A 21,391-nucleotide genomic window follows, 5' to 3' on the forward strand; every position below is an offset into this window, starting at 1 on the left:
CCAAAACACAGCTGGTGATTCTAAATTTAGACCCATGAAGATGAGTGTCCCTCCTAACAACATGGTTTCTCAAACTCTTTCCACTTTAAGTTGCCTTGTTACCAGATGTCTCTTGGTGTGTGTTTCTTGTGCATCAGCAATTTTATTCGCATGGCCTTTTCATGCCAGTATTCTGATTTATCACACTTCTCACATTTTTTTTCCTTCAACTTGTAAAAAAGAAAATAGATGTTTGTGCACAGATGGTGGATACAATTATCAGTATCAGAGTAATTCATGTTTTATTTATGAGATCTTCCTGAGTAGCATTTAAGTGAGTAACATTAAAAAAGGACACTCTTAAAGAGATCACATCTCACCTTTTAGCCTGTTTCTTTGTTAAAAATAATTATTAATAGTATGTTACAAGATTGTAAGACTACAATGTATATTCCACACGCACCCACCACCAAAGTTTTGTTTCCCCACTCTCCCAAAGACATCCAGCATAGTTTTCACAAGTCTTACAAACTTGCTTCTGTTTTATTTTATTATTGTGTGTGTTTTTTTTTTAGCAAGTTCTTGTGAATCAGATCTCTAGATTCCACATATAAGTGACCATCTGGTAGTTGTCTTTCATTTCTTACTTAATTCTCTTAAGTATAAGGACCTCCAGCTCCATCCATTTTGTCCCAAGAGATACAATGTCATCTTTGTTTTTTTGATTTGCAGAATAGTATTCCATGGACTGTATCCCATAACTTCTTTAGCCAGTCATCTGATGATGGGCATTTAGGCTGCTTTCACTCTTTGGCTATTGTGAATAATGCAGCTATGAACATAGGGGTGCACATGTCCCTGTGAATTAGTGCCTGAGTGTCCACTGGATAAATGCCTAAAAGTGCTATTGCTGGGTCATAAGATAATTTCATTTTTATTTGCTTAAGGACTGTCAATACAGTTTTCCAAAAGGCCTGTACCAGCTTGCATTCCCACCAGCAAGATAGAGTTCCTTTTCCTCCACAGTGTTTCCAGCACCTGTCATTTCCTGGTTTGTTAATGTAAGCTAAGCCATTTTTCTCAGGTGTGAGATGGTATCTCAGTATAATTTTGATTTGCATTTCTCTAAATGATAAGTGAAGTGGAACATTGCTTTATGTGTCTGTGGGCCATATGTATCTCTTTAGAAAATTTGGTTTTTACAAAAGCTTCTTTTTGGATTCCTTAGGTTTTTCTATTTATACTATCATGTCATCTGCAAATAGGGAGAGTTTGACTTCTTCTCTTCCAATCTGTATCCCTTTAATTCCTTGCTTCTGCCTGATTGCTATGGCAAGAACTTCCAACACTATGTTGAATAGTAATGGTGATAGTAGGCAGCTCTGTCTAGTACCTGATCTGAGTGGAAATTCTTCCAGTTTTTCACCATTGAGGATAATGTTGGCTGTAGGTTTGCTATATATAGACTCCACTATCTTCAGGAATTTTCAGGAATCCAGCAAGAAGCTTTTGGAAATCATCAGGAAATACAGTAAGGTGTCAGGCTACAAAATTAACATTCAAAAGTCAGTGGCATTCCTCTATGCAAACAATAAGTTAGAAGAAATTGAAATCCAGAAATCAGTTCCTTTTACTATAGCCCCCAAAACAATAAAATATCTAGGAGTAAACCTAGCCAAAGAAGTAAAAGACATGTATACTAAAAATTATGAGTCACTACTCAAGGAAATTGAAAAAGACACAAAGAAGTGGAAAGATATTCCATGTTCATGGGTTGGAAGAATTGACAACATCAAAATGAATAGACTACCCAGAGCCATCTACAAATTTAATGCTATCCCCATAAAGATCCCAAACACATTTTTTAGAAGACTAGAACAAATGCTACAAATGTTTATCTGGAACGAGAAAAGACCTAGAATTGCCAAAACAATCTTGAGGAAAAAAGAACAGAACCGGAGGCATCACACTCCTAGATCTCAAATTGTATTATAGGGCCGTTGTCATCAAAACTGCTTGGTACTGGAACATGAATAGACACACTGACCAGTGGAATGCAATTGAGAGCCCAGAAGTGAACCCCCACACCTATAGACATCTAATCTTTGACAAAGGGGCTCAGACTATTAAATGGGGAAAGCAGAGTCTCTTCAACAAATGATGTTGGGAAAAAAAATGGGTCGAAACATGCAGAAGAATGAAACTGAACCACTGTATTTCACCAAATACAAAAGTAAATTCCAAGTGGATCAAGGACTTGGATGTTAGACCAGAAACTATCAGATACTTAGAGGAAAATTTTCCGCATAAATTTTAGACATCTTGAATGAAATGAATCCAGTTACAAAGAAGACTAAGGTAAGCATAAACCTATGGGACTACATGAAATTACAATTGCTTCTGCACAGCAAAAGAAACCACTACACAAACTGTGACCCCTCACAGAATGGGAGAAAATCTTTACATGCCATACATCAGACAAGAGGCTAATAAACAAAATATATAAAGAGCTTGCCAAACTCAACCACAAGAAAACAAATAACCCCATCCAAATATGGGGAGAGGGCATGGACAGAATATTCACCACAGAAGAGATCCAAAAGGCTGAGAAACATGAAAAAATGCTCCAAGTCTTTGATTGTCAGAGAAATGCAAATCAAGATAACAGTGAGATACCACTTCACTCCTGTGAGACTGTCATACATCAGAAAAGGTAACAGCAACAAATGCTGGAGAGGTTATGGGGTCAAAGGAACCCTCCAGCACTACTGGTGGGAATGTCAGTGGGTCCAACTTCTGTGGAGAACAGTCTGGAGAACTCTCAGAAGGCTAGAAATGGACCTACCCTATGATCCTACAATTCCTCTTGTGGAGATATATCCTAAGGAACCCAATACATCCATCCAAAAAGATCTGTGTTCACATACGTTCTTAGCAGCACAATATGTAATAGCCAAAACCTAGAAGCAACCCAGGTGTCCAACAACAGATGAGTGTCTGAGCAAGTATGGTATATATATACAATGGAATACTACTCAGCTGTAAAAAATGGTGACTTCACCGTTTTCAGCCGATCTTGGATGGACCTTGAAAAATTCATATTAAGTGAAATAAGTCAGAAACAGAAGGATGAATATGGGATGATCTCACTCTCAGGCAGAAGTTGAAGCACAAGATCAGAAGAAAAAAAAAATCACAAGTAGAACCTGAAATGGAATGGTGTATCGCACCAAAGTAAAAGACTCTGGGGTGGGGATGGGGGTGTGGGGAGAATACAGGTCCAAGAAGGATGACAGAGGACCTAGTGGGGGTTGTACCGTTATATGGGAAACTGGGGAATGTTATGCATGTACAAACTATTGTATTTACTGTTGAATATAAAACATTAATTCCCCAATAAAGAAATAAAAAAAAAGAAAATTTAGTTTTTTTGGCCTACTTTTATTGGGTTATTTTTATTTCTTTTTTAGATGTGTACCAATTCTGTATAGATGTTTGATATTAGTCATTTGATGTAGGCTGTTTCTTTTGGTGTGTACATCAGGAGTACTCAAATATTGGCAAACTGTTAGCTGTGAATTTTGTTTGCTATTATGGCAGAATTTTGGAACTATCTTATAGCATTTGTCTTTTTTTTTTTTTTTTTTCTACCTCCAGTGTTATTGCTGTATTACTAATCCACTGCTCCTGGAGGTTATTTTTTTTTCTTTTGTTGCTCTTGTTGTTTATCATTGTTCTTCTTCTTATTGTTGTTATTGCTGTCATTGTTTTAGATAGGACAGAGAGAAATTGAGAGAGATGGGGAAGACGGGGGGAAAGAAATAGATACCTGCAGACCTGCTTCAAAGCCTGTGAAGCAACCCCCCTGCAGGTGGGGAGCCAGGGGCTCCAACCGAGATCCTTACACTGGTCCTCATACTTCGCACCCTGTGCCCTTAAACTTCTCGCAGTGTCATTGCCCAGCCCCCCATTTTTTTTTTTTATTGCAACTTCACACACTTTCTTTCTCTGACAAAGTCTGGAACTGGATTCTCTGGAATTAAGAAAAACAGAAACGTGGCCTGAGGTTTATGGTTTGAAGGGTGTGATAGCCCTTTTTCTGGGAGCAGCCATTCTGTTACATTATTTTAATTTTGATTCAACCGGGACATAATCTTACTGCTATGAACCCCAGGCTCTGACCCTGGCAGGCTGGTCAGTGGAGAATATGTAATGGAGTCATTCTCAATACAAAAAATTATAACAATTTATATATATATATATATATATATATACATACATACACACACACATATACATATACATATACACTGTATGACCATTGAATCTTCCTTTACTGAGCATAATTTTTTTTAAACCAGAGTACTGGTCAGCTTTGGCTTATGGTGGGGTGGGGGATTGAACCTGGGACTTGGGAACCTCAGGTACTGAGCATAATTTTTTCTGCAAAGGAACATATGTATAAACTGTTTTATCATCTTAACTTCACTTTGTAAAACCATATGCAGATCCTTGTTAAAGTTTGTTACCAAGCGTTTATACTTGAGTTACTTGTTTTTCAAGTTGGTAAACCACTTCTTTTCTATACATCTGTTACTGTGAATTCTTTGATGGCATGTTAACAGAGGAGCAAAAATATTTCTTAGAAATTACTGAAGTTGATTACTAACCTGTAAAAAATAAAAATGAATGAATGGAGCAAGGGTGGATTGTATTAGTCACAAAGTTGTAATTCCTCTCCCCCCCCCAGTTTCCTTCCTCCTTAAATTTTTGTTTTCAACTCTGTATAGAAATGCTGTTATTTTATTAAAATTGTCATAATAAATTACTGTAGACTATACATCTGAAGCAGATTTTTTTTTTTTTTGGTCTTGTCTCACATTTCTGGAAGCTACCAGTCTGAGATCAAGTTGTCAGAAATTTTGCTTAATTCTAAGGACTTAAGAAAGGATCTATTAGAGGTTTCCCTACTTGGTTTGTCAGTGGTATTTTTTCTTCTTTGTCTTTTATCTTTCTTCTATTTGTATTTCTGTGTTCAAATTTCCTTCCTTTTTAAAGGACACCCACCAATCACATTGTATTAGGTTCCACCTCAGTGAACATATCTTAATGTGAACATTTCTATAAAGACTTGTCTCCAAATAAGGTTACAGTCTGAGTTACTAGGTCTTAGGACTTTACTAAATGATTGTTGGGAAAACATTCAACCCACATTTTTATAGTAAACTCAAAGTAACAGCAAGTGACATTTGCCCTTAATTTGTGACTATCAGTAAATTCCAGTATCATGTTTACTTATTCAGTTCTAACACTGGCTTATATCAGTAATGTTATTTAAGTGGTTTCTCTTGCAGTGATTATGTTGGTTTGGAGAAGGAATAAAATACAATGATTCCTTGTAATCATTTGGCTTCTGTTACATAAATTTAAGTTCCATTGTGAAACCATCCCAAGATTTCTCTACTTTTACTGGGTTATCTAGAGAAAAATTACTCAGTTCTATTTATTATTAATTTTTAAAATTTCATATACAGATACCACAGCACTGCTCTACTTTTCCTCCCATGTGGTACTTTAACCTGGTTCTTTGGCCTTGGTAAGTTATGTACCCTACCTAGCAAGCTATCTCTCCTCTGCCATTCAATATCACAATCACAAAGATAATTAACCCTTTGCTTTAGTCTCTTTAAGAAAAAAAAAAGACTTTCATGATGTAATAATTCATACAATAGTGAATGTATACACACATGCTAAGAATGAGTGAATGTATAAAGAAGAAAAAACAAGCAAGAGAAAGGGTCTAGCGTTATTATACAGGTGAGACCTTTGTTTGGAAAGAACATATTTCAGTGATCCATTATTCCTGAAAAGCTTCAACCATAAAAGATTAAATGAAGTTCTTTTTGGTTAATTGATTCTTTGGATTGTTTCAAACAGTTACTTTCTACAATTATTCCTGTCCCAGTGTAAATCTTCTAAGTATTGTCTGTGTATTTTCTCTTCCCCTTTTTATTTTATTTATTTATTTATTTAAAATATATTTTATTTATTTGCTAGTGAGAAATATAGGAGGAGAAAGAGAAAGAACCAGATAACACTCTGGTACATGTGCTGCTGGGGATTGAACTTGGGACCTCATGCTTGAGAATTCAATGCTTTATCCATTGTGCCACCTCCCAGACCACTCTCTCCCCCTTTTTAAAAGTGAATATACAACTCAGTTTTATGGAGGTTTCAAGAATGTTTTTGAGTCAGTTTTATGGAGGTTTTAAAGAATGTTTTTGAGTGATTCATAGTAATTTAAATTCTTCTACAGAAATCCTGGATGCTGTTAAATTTCAGCCTGTCATTTTCTTTCTTTGCTAGATACTGCTACATATTTTTATGACACTAAACTACACTCATTGGAATTGTGAATCTTTTTACATTTATGCTGATCTTTCCTACTCTACAACAGGATGCATTTTAAGCCAGAGGGGGGGAAAAACAGAGTGCTAAATTATGTAGTAAGTAAAAGAAATCAGTTGTGGGGAGCACAAGGTTGTATGCAGTGTCAATGAAATTTCAAGTACACTTGTCCATTAAAATTTGTTAGCTTATAAAACTACTATTTGTATATTTATACATGATAATTGCATATTTATTTTGGAGCCTCTAAATAAAAAAAAAGTGGGCATTTATTTATTTATTTTCCCTTTTGTTGCCATTGTTTTCCATTGTTGTATTTACTGTTGTTATTGATGTCATCATTGTTAGATAGGACAGAGAGAAATAGAGGAGGGGAAGACAGAGATGGGGAGAGAAAGATAGACACCTGCAGACCTACTTTATCATCTGTGAAGCGACTCCTCTGCAGGTGGGGAGCCAGGGTCTCGAACCGGGATCCTTAGGCTGGTCCTTTTGCTTTGTGCCATGTGCGCTTAACCCAATGCACCACCACCAGACTCCTGGGAGCCACTAAATTTTGTTTTAGTGAGCACATAGTATATCCTATTGTGTAAATATTTCACACTTTATTTTGACAAGCCACCTTCATGTGATTCAACACATATTAAAAAAATTTCCTATGTAACTTTGAGTAAAAAAATTAAGTCAAATTTAATTCAAGGTTGGTCAAAATGGGCCTATATTGTTATTATTTTTTAAATTTATCACCATATTTCTTACTATTTCTGAACATACTGTATATTGTGTTGGCTTTAGTGGTTTTAACATATTTTCAAGATAACATATGTTTACTTTAGACTATTTGGAAATACAGAAATTTGCATAGGAACATATTAAGCTCAATAGCAATTCTGACATCTGGAATAACTTATGTTAAGATTTTTTGTGTTAAGTTTGTGCACAAAAACTGCTCCCTTCTCTCCATTTCTCCATGTTTTCTTCTCTCCCTACCCCCTCACACACACCTACTCTTTCTTTTCTTCTTTTTATTTTTAAATTTCTTTCTTGGGGGATTAATGTTTGACATTTGACAGTAAATACAATAGTTTGTACATGCATAGCATTTCCCAGTTTTACATATAATAATAGAACCTCCACTAGGTCTTCTGTCATCCTTTTTGGACCTGTATTCTTACCCCCCCCCCCCCCCCCAGAATCTTTTACTTTGGTGCAATACGTCTATTCCAGTTCAGGTTCTACTTGTGTTTGCTCTTCTGATCTTGTTTTTCAACTTCTGCCTGAGAGTGAGATGATTCCATATTCATCCTTCTGTTTCTGACTTCTTCTTCTTCTTCTCCTCCTCCTCCTTCTCCTCCTCCTTCTCCTCCTTTTCCTCCTTCCCCTTCCCCTCCCCTTCTCCTCCTTCCCCTCCCCCTCCCCCTCCCCCTCCCCCTCCCCCTCCCCTTCCCCTTCCCCTTCCCCTTCCCCTTCCCCTTCCCCTTCCCCTTCCCCTTCCCCTTCCCCTTCCCCTTCCCCTTCTCCTTCTCCTTCTTCTTCTTCTTCTTCTTCCGTAGCCAGTCGACAGCTTATTTCACTTAACATGATTTCTTCAAGCTCCATCCAAGTTCGGCTGAAAACTGTGAAGGCATTGTGTATAGAGACCACAACTTGCTCAGCCACTCTCTGTTGTTGGACACCTGGGTTGCTTCTAGGTTTTGGCTATTACATATTGTGCTGCTAAGAACATATGTGAACACAGATCTTTTTGGATGGATGTATTGGGTTCCTTAGGATATATCTCCACAAGAGGAATTGTAGGATCATAGGGTAGGTCCATTTCTAGCCTTCTGAGAGTTCTCCAGACTGTTCTCCACAGAGGTTGGACCCACTGACATTCCCACCAGCAGTGCTGGAGGGTTCCTTTGACCCCATAACCTCTCCAGCATTTGCTGCTGTTACCTTTTCTGATGTATGACAGTCTCACAGGAGTGAAGTGGTATCTCACTGTTATCTTGATTTGCATTTCTCTGACAATCAAAGACTTGGAGCATTTTTTCATGTTTCTCAGCCTTTTGGATCTCTTCTGTGGTGAATATTCTGTCCATGTCCTCTCCCCATATTTGGATGGGGTTATTTGTTTTCTTGTGGTTGAGTTTGGCAAGCTCTTTATATATTTTGTTTATTAGCCTCTTGTCTGATGTATGGCATGTAAAGATTTTCTCCCATTCTGTGAGGGGTCTCACTTTGAGTAGTGGTTTCTTTTGCTATGCAGAAGCAATTGTAATTTCATGTAGTCCCATAGGTTTATGCTTACCTTAGTCTTCTTTGTAACTGGATTCATTTCATTCAAGATGTCTAAAATTTATGCAGAAAATTTTCCTCTAAGTATCTGATAGTTTCTGGTCTAACATCCAAGTCCTTGATCCACTTGGAATTTACTTTTGTATTTGGTGAAATACAGTGGTTCAGTTTCATTTTTCTGTTTTCATGTTTCAACCCATTTTTTTCCCAACATCATTTGTTGAAGAGGCTCTGCTTTCCCCATATAATAGTCTGAGCCCCTTTGTCAAAGATTAGATGTCTATAGGTGTGGGGGTTCACTTCTGGGCTCTCAATTGCATTCCACTGGTCAGTGTGTCTATTCATGTTCCAGTACCAAGCAGTTTTGATGACAACGGCCCTATAATACAATTTGAGATCTAGGAGTGTGATGCCTCCGGTTCTGTTCTTTTTTCCTCAAGATTGTTTTGGCAATTCTAGGTCTTTTCTCGTTCCAGATAAACATTTGTAGCATTTGTTCTAGTCTTCTAAAAAATGTGTTTGGGATCTTTATGGGGATAGCATTAAATTTGTAGATGGCTCTGGGTAGTCTATTCATTTTGATGATGTCAGTTCTTCCAACTCATGAACATGGAATATCTTTCCACTTCTTTGTGTCTTTTTCAATTTCCTTGAGTAGTGACTCATAATTTTCAGTATACATGTCTTTTACTTCTTTGGCTAGGTTTACTCCTAGATATTTTGTTGTTTTTGTTGCTATAGTAAAAGTAATTGATTTCTGGATTTCAGTTTCTTCTAACTTAGTGTTTGCATAGAGGAATGCCACTGACTTTTGTATGTCAATTGTGTAGCCTGACACCTTAGTATATTGCCAGATGCTATCCAAGACTTCTTGCTGGATTCCTTAGGTTTTCTATTTATACTGTCATGTCATCTGCAAATAGGGAGAGTTTGACTTCTTCTCTTCCAATATGTGTCCCTTTAATTCCTTGCTCCTGCCTGACTGCTATGGCAAGAACTTCCAACACTATGTTGAATAATAATGGTGATAGTGGGCAGCCCTGTCTAGTACCTGATCTGAGGGGAATTGCTTCCAGTTTTTCACCATTGAGTGTGATGTTGGCTGTAGGTTTACTATATATAGACTCCACTATCTTTAGGAATTTTCCATCTATTCCCATTTTTGTAGTGTTTTGATCATAAAAGGATGTTGTATTTTGTCAATGGCTTTCTCTGTGTCTATTGATATGACCATATGGTTTTTGTTCTTGCTTTTATTGATGTGTTGGATCACGTTGATTGATTTACGTATATTAAACCAACCTTGCATCCCTGGGATAAACCCCACTTGGTCATGATGAATAATATTTTTAATATGCTGCTGTATCTGGTTGACTAGAATTTTGTTCAATATTTTAGCATCTGTGTTCTACAGAGATATTGGTCTGTAGTTTTCTATTTTGGTTGTATCCCTGTCTGCTTTTGGTATCAGAGTTATGTTGGTTTCATAGAATCTGGAAAGGAGTAGTATTCCAGTGCCTTCAATCTTCTGGAAGACTTTTAAAAGTAGAGGTATTAGTTCTTCTTTGAAAGTTTTGTATAATTCATTTGTAAAACCATTTGGTCCAGGCCTTTTTTGGGGAAAGTTTGTGAATAACTGTTTCAATTTCATTAGTTGTGATGGGCCTGTTCATGTTATCTAGTTCCTCTTTACTTAACTGTGGAAGTTCGTAGATATCTAGGAAATCGTCTATTTATTCCAGGTTCTCTAGTTTGGTGTCATATAGTTATTCATAGAAGTCTCGCATGATGTGCTGAATTTCTGTGGTGTCTGTTCTGATACCTCCTCTTTAATTTACAATCTGATTTATTTGGGTTGTCATCTCTTGTTTTGTTTTGTGAGTCTGGCTAAAGGTTTGTAAATTTTGTTCACTCTTTCAAAGAGCCAACATTTACTTTCGTTGGCCCTAACTTTAGTGATTTCTGTCCTTCTGGTTGCTTTAGGGTTTCTTGGTTCTTTTCTTCTAGGTCTTTATGATGTGTAATCAATCTGTTTATTTTTGCTTTTATTGTTTCCTTTTTATTTTTTTATTTAATTTTTTTATTTATAAAAAGGAAATATTGACTATACCATAGGATAACAGGGGTACAACTTCACACAATTCCCACTACCATAACTCTGGTACTCTCCTGGGAGTCTGGCGGTAGTGTAGTGGGTTAAGCACAGGTAACGCAAAGCACAAGGATCTGCATGATCTGGGTTTGAGCCCCTCCTCTCCACCTGCTGGGGAGTTGCTTCACAAGCAGTGAAGCAGATCTGCAGGTGTCTATCTTTCTCTCCCCCTCTCTGTCTTCCCCTCCCCTCTCCATTTCTCTATGTCCTATCCAACAATGATGACATCAGCAACTATAATAATAAAACAACAAGGGCAATAAAAGGGAAAATAAGTAAATAAATAAATATTTAAAAAATTTTTTAAAAAGAACTCTGTATCCAATCCCCTCCCCTGATAGCTTTCCCATTCCTTAACCCTCTGGGAGTATGGACCCAAGGTCATTTTTGGATGCAGAAGGTTGAATATCTGGCGTCTGTAATTGTTTTCCCGCTGAACATGGGTGTTGACAGATCGACAATACTTCCAGCCTGTCTTTCTCTTTCCCTCGTGGGGAAGAGCTCTGGGGAAGAGGAGCTCCAGGACACATTGGTGGGGTTGTCTGTCTAGGGAAGTCTGTTGAGCATCATGCTAGCATCTGGAACCTAATGGTTGAAAAGAGAGTTAACATACAAAGCCAAACAAATTGTTGAACAATCATGGACCTAAAGGCTGGAATAATGCTGGTGAAGAGTTGGGGTCGCTCCATTTTGTAGATAGCTAGTAGGCATATTTTAGTTATATTCCAAAGGGCATGTGGCTATACTAGTTTTTTGTTGTTGTTTGTTTTTTGCCTGAGCCTGAAATATGATATGCAGCTGGATCCTAATTATTGTCTGGGGAGGTGATGTCATGGCTGGCAGAAGGATCAGAAAGCTGGATCAGGGAAGAGAGTAGCTCTCAAATATGGGAAAGGTGTATAAATACTGTTGACTCTAAACCCCATAAATTTGATGTGATCTGGGGCCCATATTAAGGTTAGGAGCCTATGTGACCTCTGCATCCCTGTAGATCTGAGTTCACATTCTGTGGTCATAAGTAGGCACGTTCCAAGCTGCCCCATTATCATGACCCATCTTCCTCAGGTTTAGCATAGAGTATGTTGTCCATCCTCCCTTTGGAGGGTGGACAACATTCTCTACTATTGTTGGTCCAAGTTGAGGACAAGGGCCTATGGGGCCCCACAAAGGGGTTTATTATGTTCTTCCTTCTATTATGTTCTTATCAGTCACAAAAGTGACTGATAACAATGGAGAGAGGGATTTATTTGAGGTCTAGGCCCATCATGTCTATTTGGGAATCTCAGGACTCCGTGAATAGGTCCCCAGCTGATGGGGTGGCCTGATAGTGACTAAAGAGTCATTGTTACAGTACTGCCAATCTCTTGCTCTTATTCAACTTTTGCATTCCTTGCTTTGATGAGGTTAGCTTTGGAGTGAGTGAGAGAACTGTAATAGGAAGTGGGTGAGGAGTCTTGTTTCTTAATGTGTGCTTTTATGGCTATGAGCTTCCCTTTCAGTACTGCCTTAGCTGTGTCCCAAATATTTTGATAGCTTGTGTCTTCATTTTCATTGAAGTCTCAAAACATTTTGATTTCTTCCTTTATTTCTTCTTGGACCTAGTAGTTGTTAAGGAGTGTACAGTTGAGCTTCCTCATTTTGGGTCTATTACTAATCTTTTGTTGATTGTGAAGTGTTAGTTTAATCCCACTGTGGTCTGAGAAGATACTTGGGATGATTTCAGTGCTCTTGAATTTGCTGATGTTGTCTTTGTGGCCTAACATATGGTCTATCCTTGAGAATGACCCTTGAGGACTTGAGTAAAATGTGTATTCCAGTTTCTTGGGATGATTGTCACTGAAAATGTCCAATAGTTCTAGTTTATCTATCTCCTCATTTAGCTCCCTCATGTCTTTATTGATTTTTCTACCTGGATGATCTGTCAAGGTGAGAGAGTGTGGTGTTGAAGTCCCCTACTATAACTGTGCTGCTGCTAATATATTGCTGTAGCTGTCTTTCAGTAGATGTTTGATGTATTTAGTTGTCTTCTCATTGGGTGCATAGATGTTAATAATTGTTAAGTCCTTTTGATTGACTGATCCTCTGAGCATTAAGTATTATCTTTCCCTATCTTTTAAAATTTTATTTATTTAACGTCTATCATGTCAGATATGAGAATAGCTGTTCCTGCCCTTTTTGTGGCCATTAGTTTGTATGATAGTTTTCCATCCTTTCACTTTGAATCTGTATTTGTCTTGTTGAGTTATGTGGGTTTCCTGTAGACAGCATATTGTTGAGTTGTATTTTTTGATCCATCTTCCTACTCTCTGTCTTTGAATAGGTGAATTCAGGCCACTGACATTTATTGATATCAAAGATTGAAGATATTTTAACTCCAGTCTTGTAGATTTTTACAGTGTTCTGATATATGGCGTATTTATGGTGGTCTGTTTATAGGAGACCTTTCAGAACTTTTTTTAGGGCAGGCTTGGTAATAGTTGATTCTTTCAACTGTTGCTTCTCTGAGAAGGTTTTTATGCCTCCATCTAGTTTGAACGACAGAATAGCAGGATACAGTAGTCTTGGTTAAAAGCCATTGTCATTGTGCACTTGATAGATATCTTGCCATTCTCTTCTGGCCTGTATTGTTTATGTGGAAAAGTCTGTTGCTAATCTTATGGATTTCCTATGTAGGTGACTCTTGTTTTTCTCTTCAGGATCCTTTATTTAGCCTTATTCCTTTCCATTGTAAATATTATGTGTCTTGGTGTCTTTAATTCTGGGTTAATTCTGTTTAGGACCCTCTGGGCTTCTTGAGCCTTTATTTCTTTGATGTGTCTAAACTAGAGAGGTTCTCAGCTATTATGTCCTGAAGAATGCTTTCTTACCCTCCCTCTCTTTCTTCCTCTGGTAAGCCAATAATGCATATATTATTTCTTTTGAAGTCATCTCTGTTGTCCTTTTCAGTATCTCTTAATCTCTTTTTGAGATCTCTTGTTTCTTTTTTAGTTGTCTCTAATTCATCCTCGATCTTGCTTATTCTGTCTTCAGCCTCATTGATTCTATTCTCTCTGCCCTCTACTGTTTTCTGGAGTTCATCTATTTTGTTACCCTGGTCTTATACTGTTTCAGCTTGTTTAGCTAGTTGTGTTCTTAGCTCATTTATTTCAGCTTTCAGCTCTCTAATAACCTTGTGATAATTAGTGTTTTGTTCCAGAGTCTCATTCGTTGTTTCAGCATTTCTGATGACAATTCTTTCAAACTCTTTAATCACTTCTGTGACTATTTCCTTAATTAGTGTTTGTATGTTGACCTCACTATTTTGTGGTTCAACCTTTGGGGGGCTTTTAGCTGGACTCTTGTCCTGGTTCATTTCTCCAATATTTCTTATTGTTGGTTTAACCATTTTATATAGTATGTTATGAGGTCTCTCTCAGTATTTTCCTTTTTTTTTTTTTTGTGGGGAATTGGGGGCTCTAGCCAGGATCCTTAAGCTGGTCCTTGAGCTTTGCACCACCTGCACTTAACCACCCACCTCCCCCTCAGTATTTTTCAAATTACTAATCACTCTTGCCTGGATTGAGTTGTGTCTAAGTAAGGTAATTAAAGGGTTCTTTTTCTTCCCTGTAGGCTATGGGAGTCTGAGGGCTTTTAAACTCTAATTAGGGTTTTTAGCTTAATCACTGACTCCTGACCAAGAGATAAAGCAGGATGGGGCAGAGATAATCCAGTGGTTATGCAAAGATACTCTCACAGCCCCACCTCTAGGCCACTGAGATATAGATCTTCTCCTGATTTTCCTGGTTAGTTCTCTGTCCCCTGGTGTCAGCACAGGGTGTCCCTGCTGCTGCTCCAGCTTCTGAGGGCATTAGCAATGGAGACTCATAGTTGCATTTGGTGGGTCTTAGGTAGTCCTCTCCTCTCTTCAGCCATCTTTTTGTTGATGAAACAGACTAGAGGTGGTGTTTCAACTGATAAACTGCTGGACTGTTACCAGCCACTTAATCTCTCCCTAGGCTCCTCTCTGTCCATGAGCCACAAGTGTTTGTACTCACTGGTGATTTGGTGGTTTTCTGAAGTTGTTCTAGTCCTGTCTTGTTGTGGTCCCAGGTGGTCTCCGTTGGTATTCCAAGTTGACCCAGGAGAGGAGAGGAGAGAAACACAGCTGCTGCTCCTCTGTAGCCTCGCCCCGAAAGTCCCTCTCTTTTTCTCTTTTTTCCCACTGTTACTCCTACAATCTGGTTCCCTCTCTGTCATCAGCATGTGATCAATAGTGTAGAACTGGCCTCCCACAAAATATCCAGACAAACTTTTCTCAAGATATTAAGAGTGGGATTTTTCTAATGTGTAATGTGTATTTCCTTGAATGTGGTACAAAGGTCAATCAAATTCCTGTTTTTTTTTTTTTTGCCTCCCGTGTTATTGCTGGGGCTCTCTGCCTGCACTATGAATCCACTGCTCCTGGAGGCCATTTTTCCCATTTTGTTGCCCTTGTTGTTACCCTTGAGAAACTTTACTTTTATTTTTAGAATAAAAAATTTATTGCTTGATTTACTTATTTATTCTTTGTTGGGGCTTTACCATTCTGAATTGGCTTTTGCAGATAGAAAGGTTGAGATGGGGAAAGAGAACACCACAGTGCATTGGTAGCCTGTGGGCTCTACCTGGTGGGTCACTGCCTGGGCCCTGCTTACTGTATTTAAAAAAAAAATTATTATCTTTTATTTATTAGATAGAAACAGCCAGAAATTGAGAGGGAAGTGGGGGGATAGAGAGGGAGAGAGACAGAGAGACACCTGCAGCATTGCTTCATCACTCACAAAGCTTTCCCCCTGCAGGTGGGGCTTGGGGGCTTGAACCCCAATCCTTGTGCATTGTAACTTGTGTGCTTAACCAGGTGTGCCACCACCTGGCCCCTAAAGTTTTTTTAATATTATTTATTTATTCCCTTTTGTTGACCTTGTTTTATTATTGTAGTTGTTGTTGTTGGATAGGACAGAGAGAAATGGAGAGAGGAGGGGAAGACAGAGAGGAGGAGAGAAAGATAGACACATGCTGACCTGCTTTACCGCCTGTGAGGCGACCCTCCTGCAGGTGAGGAGATGGGGGCTGGAACTGGGATCCTCACTCTGATCCTTACGCTTTGCACCACCTGTGATTAATCCATTGCACTACCTCCTGACTCCCTGCTTATTGTATTTTAAATTTTACATATTTTTGTACTGTGACCAATTTATGCTCTATTCTTGATTATCTTTGATGTGCATTAGGAAAAAATGTGTCATCCATTACTGTTAGGTAGAAACTTGGATGTCTATTAAGTTCATCTGATCAGTTACTTCATTTACAGCCATTCTCTTTTAAATATTTTGTCTGGATTATCTGCCCATTGCTGTAAAGTGGTACTTTAAGAGGAAACAGTAAAAGTAGATGGCTACCATAAGATATTTAAGTAGAATTCCAATAATAACTTTCCTTTTTATCACATTTAACTTATTGGTAATGTATAAGAACCAGGTTTTTTAACTTATTTTTTTTCTATTGATTGTTGATAATAATTTTTTAATGTGTCTTTCCTTAGGATGCTTCACTAATGGATATAAATTCCTTCAGTCCTATGATGCCAACATCCCCTTTATCAATGATCAACCAAGTCAAGTTTGAAGATGAGCCAGATTTGAAAGATCTTTTCATTACAGTTGATGAACCTGAAAGCCATGTCACTACCATTGAAACTTTCATTACCTATAGGATTATTACTAAGGTATATAATTCATAAACATTTTCTTGAGTTATTTTCTTTGAGTTGTTGGAAGTTAGCTCAACCTCCTCAAAAATAGAGAATTTTAACTGAACTGATCCCCCCCCAAATGTGTTGGATAACACAGTCCTATCTAATCTGTCACGTATTTTATATGTCATCAGAGAATTTGAAATTAACTTGAAAAGCACTTACTTTTTTTTAAGCAGTTGTCCTTCTGCTAATAGTTGTATTCATGTTTTAAGTGTAAAAAATTATAACCAAATGTCTTTGGAAAATAAGAACCTTTGAGTACTAATAAATAAAATAATTAGTGAAAATCACAGTATAATACTTTATTTTTGTATTTCTACTGAAGATTGCAAAAACAATTTTTTTTTCTAAATAGGCACAAATGGTTACTTTTTCTGAGATAATTAGCTATTGTAAGTTATTTGTTAATTGAGGGGTAGAATAGATCTAAAACCCAAGCCACTTTAACACTGTGTACAAAAAGGCTCTTTGTTGCTAACAAAATGTCGAATAGTATAAGTGGATTTTTCTTTACAGACCTTTATGTAATTGTAACTTTAAAATATTAAGTTATTCTAATACCATTTATCAGTTACAGTGTTTTGTTAATGAATTCTTTAGTAGTATACCTATTTCATAGCTGAAAAGGTTTTGGACCATTTTTAAAATCACTTCTGCAAATGTGACATCTATTTCGTTGTTACACCTCATAAATATTTGCATACATAAGGAGCCCTGTTAGTGGTATACATGGTTGAGCACACATTTCCATGTACAAGGACCCAGGTTAAAGCCCCTGGTCCCCACTCACAGGGAAAAAGCTTTGAAAATAGTGAAGCAGTGCTGCAAGTGTGTCATTTTCTTCCTCTGCCTCCCCTTTCTCTCTCAGTCTCTATCAAATATGTAATTTTAAAAAGGGAAAATTATGTATCTAATCTCTTTATTCAAATTATTTTATTTTATTTTTTGAATGAAAGACATATACACAGAGAGACCAGACTGCACTTCATAGCCCTGGTTTATGGTAATATTGGGGATTGAATCTGGGACCTCCAAGATTTAGTCATGGAAGTCTGGTTTGAAATTACTATGTCCCTGGCCCTATTTAGATTCTTAAAGTCCTTCTTTAACTTCTTATTTTTTCCAGAACAAAGTAGAAATTCTTTTTTTTTTAAAATTTTTTAAATTTATATTTATTTATTTATTTTCCCCTTTGTTGCCCTTGTTGTTTTTCATTGTTGTAGTTATTGATGTCGTCGTTGTTGGATAGGACAGAGAGAAATGGAGAGGAGGGGAAGACAGAGACGGGGAGAGAAAGACAGACACCTGCAGACCTGCTTCACCACTTGTGAAGCGACTCCCCTGCAGGTGGGGAACTGGGGGTGTGAACCGGGATCCTTAGACCAATCCTTGAGCTTTGCACCACCTGGGCTTAACCTGCTGTGCTACCGCCCAACCCCCCAAAGTAGAAATTCTTTTGTATTACATATAAAGAATATCGTATACTTTCTATTTTTAATACTTTTGCATTCCACTCATAAAATTGCTTCTGTTCTCTGAATATTCTAGGGTATTTCTTGCTCTTATGACTCTGCATATGCTTTTATTTTTGTCTGGTGTTACCTTCTTTGACAGAAGAACTATTGTTTATTTTCCAAGGCAAATCTCAAAATAATGTTTGTGAGTCTTCTGTTGTTTACTGTCTGCTTTCCCCACCTACCCCCACAAACTAAAAGTCCTTTTTTTTTCTTTTTTCTCACATTGTTCTGAATTCTTAAGGAATGTAAGTCATTGGAGTCAGTATAACAAAGTCATTTAAAGCATAATTCAGTCCTCAAAGTTTCAGTTTTACTAATCTATAAAACAAATGATAATACAACCCAATACTGTAGAGTTGCTGTAAGAATTGATAGAAGATAGGTAATCATTGTAAGGCACTTTGCCAAATATCTGACCTGTAATTAGTGTTCAGTGATTGCACTTCCTGTATATGAATCAAGACTAAGTGTTTACTTGTATTGATTCCACCAAGCCTACGGGCTTCATTAGGAATTTAACTGTATCTTAAATTGTCCATAATTCCAAACATAGACCTTACAACACAGTAAGGAAGGAATCTATAATTGTGGTGAATGAGTGAGTAAAGAAATTTGTAGTATCACAGTCATCTCAGGAGGGTGTAGAGAGGCCAAGGGATAGCTTTCTCATCAGGCATATGCTTTGCCATGCACATGGCTTGGATTCTAGCCCTGGCAACACATGGGAGTGTCATGCCACTGGAGGATGCTCTGGTGCTAAAATGTCTTCCTTTCTTTGTCTGCGTTTCTGTCGGAAGTAAAAAGAATGGAAAAAAAAGTGAAATAATAGATATACAAGACCTAGAAGCACATAAAAATGTAAAGAAATTGTGGAGTGGGGGGCCAGGCAGTGGTGCACCTGGTTAAACGCACACATTATAGTGGGCAAGGATACAGGTTCAAGGCCCTGGTTCCCACCCACAGGGGGAAAGCTTCACAAGTAGTGAATTAGGGCTGCAGGTGTGTCTCTTTCTCATTCTCTCTCAATTTTTCCCTACCCTCTAAATTTCTCTGTCTTAAATAAATACATAAATGCATAAATACTATATAGAGACATTGTAGAATGAACAACAGGAGTTAAGTTTTGATCTGTTTACTGTCTTTTTTTTCTTAACACTCTGAGCTTTGTTTCTTCATTTGTAAATAAAATAACACTAACTTTGTAAGTTCTTTGTGAGTTAAAAGCATTTTTATTTTTGCAATAGCATTGCTTCATACCATAATATAGATATCAGGTATGCAGTATCATAGTGCAACTCCAATATTATAATCACAACCCAAAGTCTTGTTATTTCTTGTCGGCAGGTAGTTGACCATCTTGATCTGTTATGTACCCTAACCATTCCATCTCCTTTTTCCTCTGGTAACCTCAGTTTTGTTCTCATAATCTATGAGTTTACTTTTGTTGTATTGCTTTATTTTCCATATGTGAAGGGGATCATACAGTATTTGTTGTTCATTTTCTGACTTATTTTACTTAGCATAATACCCCTTAGGCTCATCCATATTGTTGCAGATGGTAAGACTCCTATTCTAAATTAAAGAGAATATACAGTTTTTTATTTTTTTCCCTATGAAGTAGAAAGTTCCACATGAGAGAGAAGCCAGAGTATTACTCTGGGATGTGTAACATGAGGGATCATACTGGGAACCTTAGGCATGCAAGTCCTGCTCTACCAGGTGAGTTATTTCTTCAATTGCTCATCTTTTTTCCCAGCATAATTATCACTATAGCTTGGTACCTACAGGAGTCCACTGCTATTTCCTGGCAACTTTCTTCTCTCCTCTTCTCTTCTCTTCTCTTCTCTTCTCTTCTCTTCTCTTCTCTTCTCTTCTCTTCTCTTCTCCTTTCTTTCTTTCTTTCTTTCTTTCTTTCTTTCTTTCTTTCTTTCTTCCTTCCTTTCTTTTATAGAGGGTGACAGGGAGAAAGAGATAGTGAAGAGAGACACTTGAAGCACTGCTTTACTGTTTATGAAGCTTCTGCCCTCCAGGTAGGAATTAGGGGCTTAAATCTGGGTCTCCGTACATGGTAACATGTGTGTTTTACCCAATGTGTCACCTCTTAGTCCCCCTCACCATTTAAAACAAAAACTTATTTATTGATGAGAGAGAAATTGAGAGAGAAGAAAAATTGGAGAGAGAGAACAAACCAGACCATCACTCTGATGTATGAAATGTTCAGAGCCAAACCTCAGGGCCTCATTTTTGCAAATCCTATGTTCTTCCACTGCTCCACCTATAAGGACATTCCTCTATCTTTTTTTCCTCCCTCCCTTCCTTCCTTTCCTTCTCCTTCTCCTTCTCCTTCTCCTTCTCCTTCTCCTTCTCCTTCTCCTTCTCCTTCTCCTTCTCCTTCTCCTTCTCCTTCTCCTTCTTTAAATTAATCCTTTTTAAAGCAGATCTGGAGATTTTAATTTTTTTAGTAATTGAGTAGTAATATTTTATTGTCCGTACACCATATCTTTATTCATTTACTCAGACACTTCTGTTGTTCCTTAATCTTGGCTGATAAAAATGATGCTGCACTGGACATAGCGGGGGGAATGGGGTGCGCATCTGTCTCATTGTATTAGTGACTATTGAATGTGTTATTAGAAACATGCCACTCAGAATAGAGATAGCTGTCTCTTGTAATGATGGTTATATATTGTTTTATTTATTTATTTTTTGACAAAGAATGCAGATTTATCTAGAAAGCTCATCCACTAAAGGTAGAGTGTGAGCTTGATATCCAGAAGTGAGAAAAAGTCCCATAAGGAGTAGAAAGATGTACTTAGTTAAGAAAGGACAAAGGTATAGAATGAATACTTTAGTAGAAAAACCTTAGTTAAAGGGGGTTGGGCGGGCGGTAGTATAATGGGTTAAGTGCATGTGTCACAAAGTGCAAGCACCTGTGTAAGGATCCCAGTTTGAGCCCCTGGCTCCCCACCTATAGGGAAGTCACTTCACAGGCAGTAAAGCAGGTCTACAGGTGTCTGTCTTTCTCTCCTCCTCTCCATCTTCCCCTCCTCTCTCCATTTCTCTCTGTCCTATCTAACAACGACAACATCAATAACAACAAAAAAGCTACAATGACAGTGAAAACAACAAGGGCAACAAAAGGGAAAATAAGTTAATTTAAAAAAATAGAAAAACCTTAGTTAAAACAAATAGAAAATCCTAGAGAGGGGAAGCATGGGCAGGAAGTACATCAGCCTACTAAAAAAACTATTTGTGTTGCTTTTGTTGTTATTGTCATTCATT

The 21,391-nt window shown here is 37.6% G+C and overlaps 1 protein-coding gene across 3 annotated transcripts in view; it reads left to right on the plus strand.

The window, feature by feature from the left end:
* The window catches only part of SNX7 (sorting nexin 7), a 117,613-nt gene that overhangs the window by 19,235 nt on the left and 76,987 nt on the right, over positions 1 to 21,391 (plus strand). For 2 of the 3 annotated variants that reach the window (XM_060202128.1, XM_007526960.3), the window contains exon 2: positions 16,380 to 16,562. In XM_060202128.1, the coding sequence (XP_060058111.1) occupies positions 16,380 to 16,562 (183 nt within the window). Of the gene's footprint in view, positions 1 to 5,513; positions 5,576 to 6,345; positions 6,392 to 16,379; positions 16,563 to 21,391 lie in introns of all 3 variants that reach the window. The other variant, XM_060202129.1, reaches the window with a different exon arrangement.

This window comes from Erinaceus europaeus, chromosome 11 (assembly GCF_950295315.1).
Source record: "Erinaceus europaeus chromosome 11, mEriEur2.1, whole genome shotgun sequence".
Taxonomy (NCBI): domain Eukaryota; kingdom Metazoa; phylum Chordata; class Mammalia; order Eulipotyphla; family Erinaceidae; genus Erinaceus; species Erinaceus europaeus.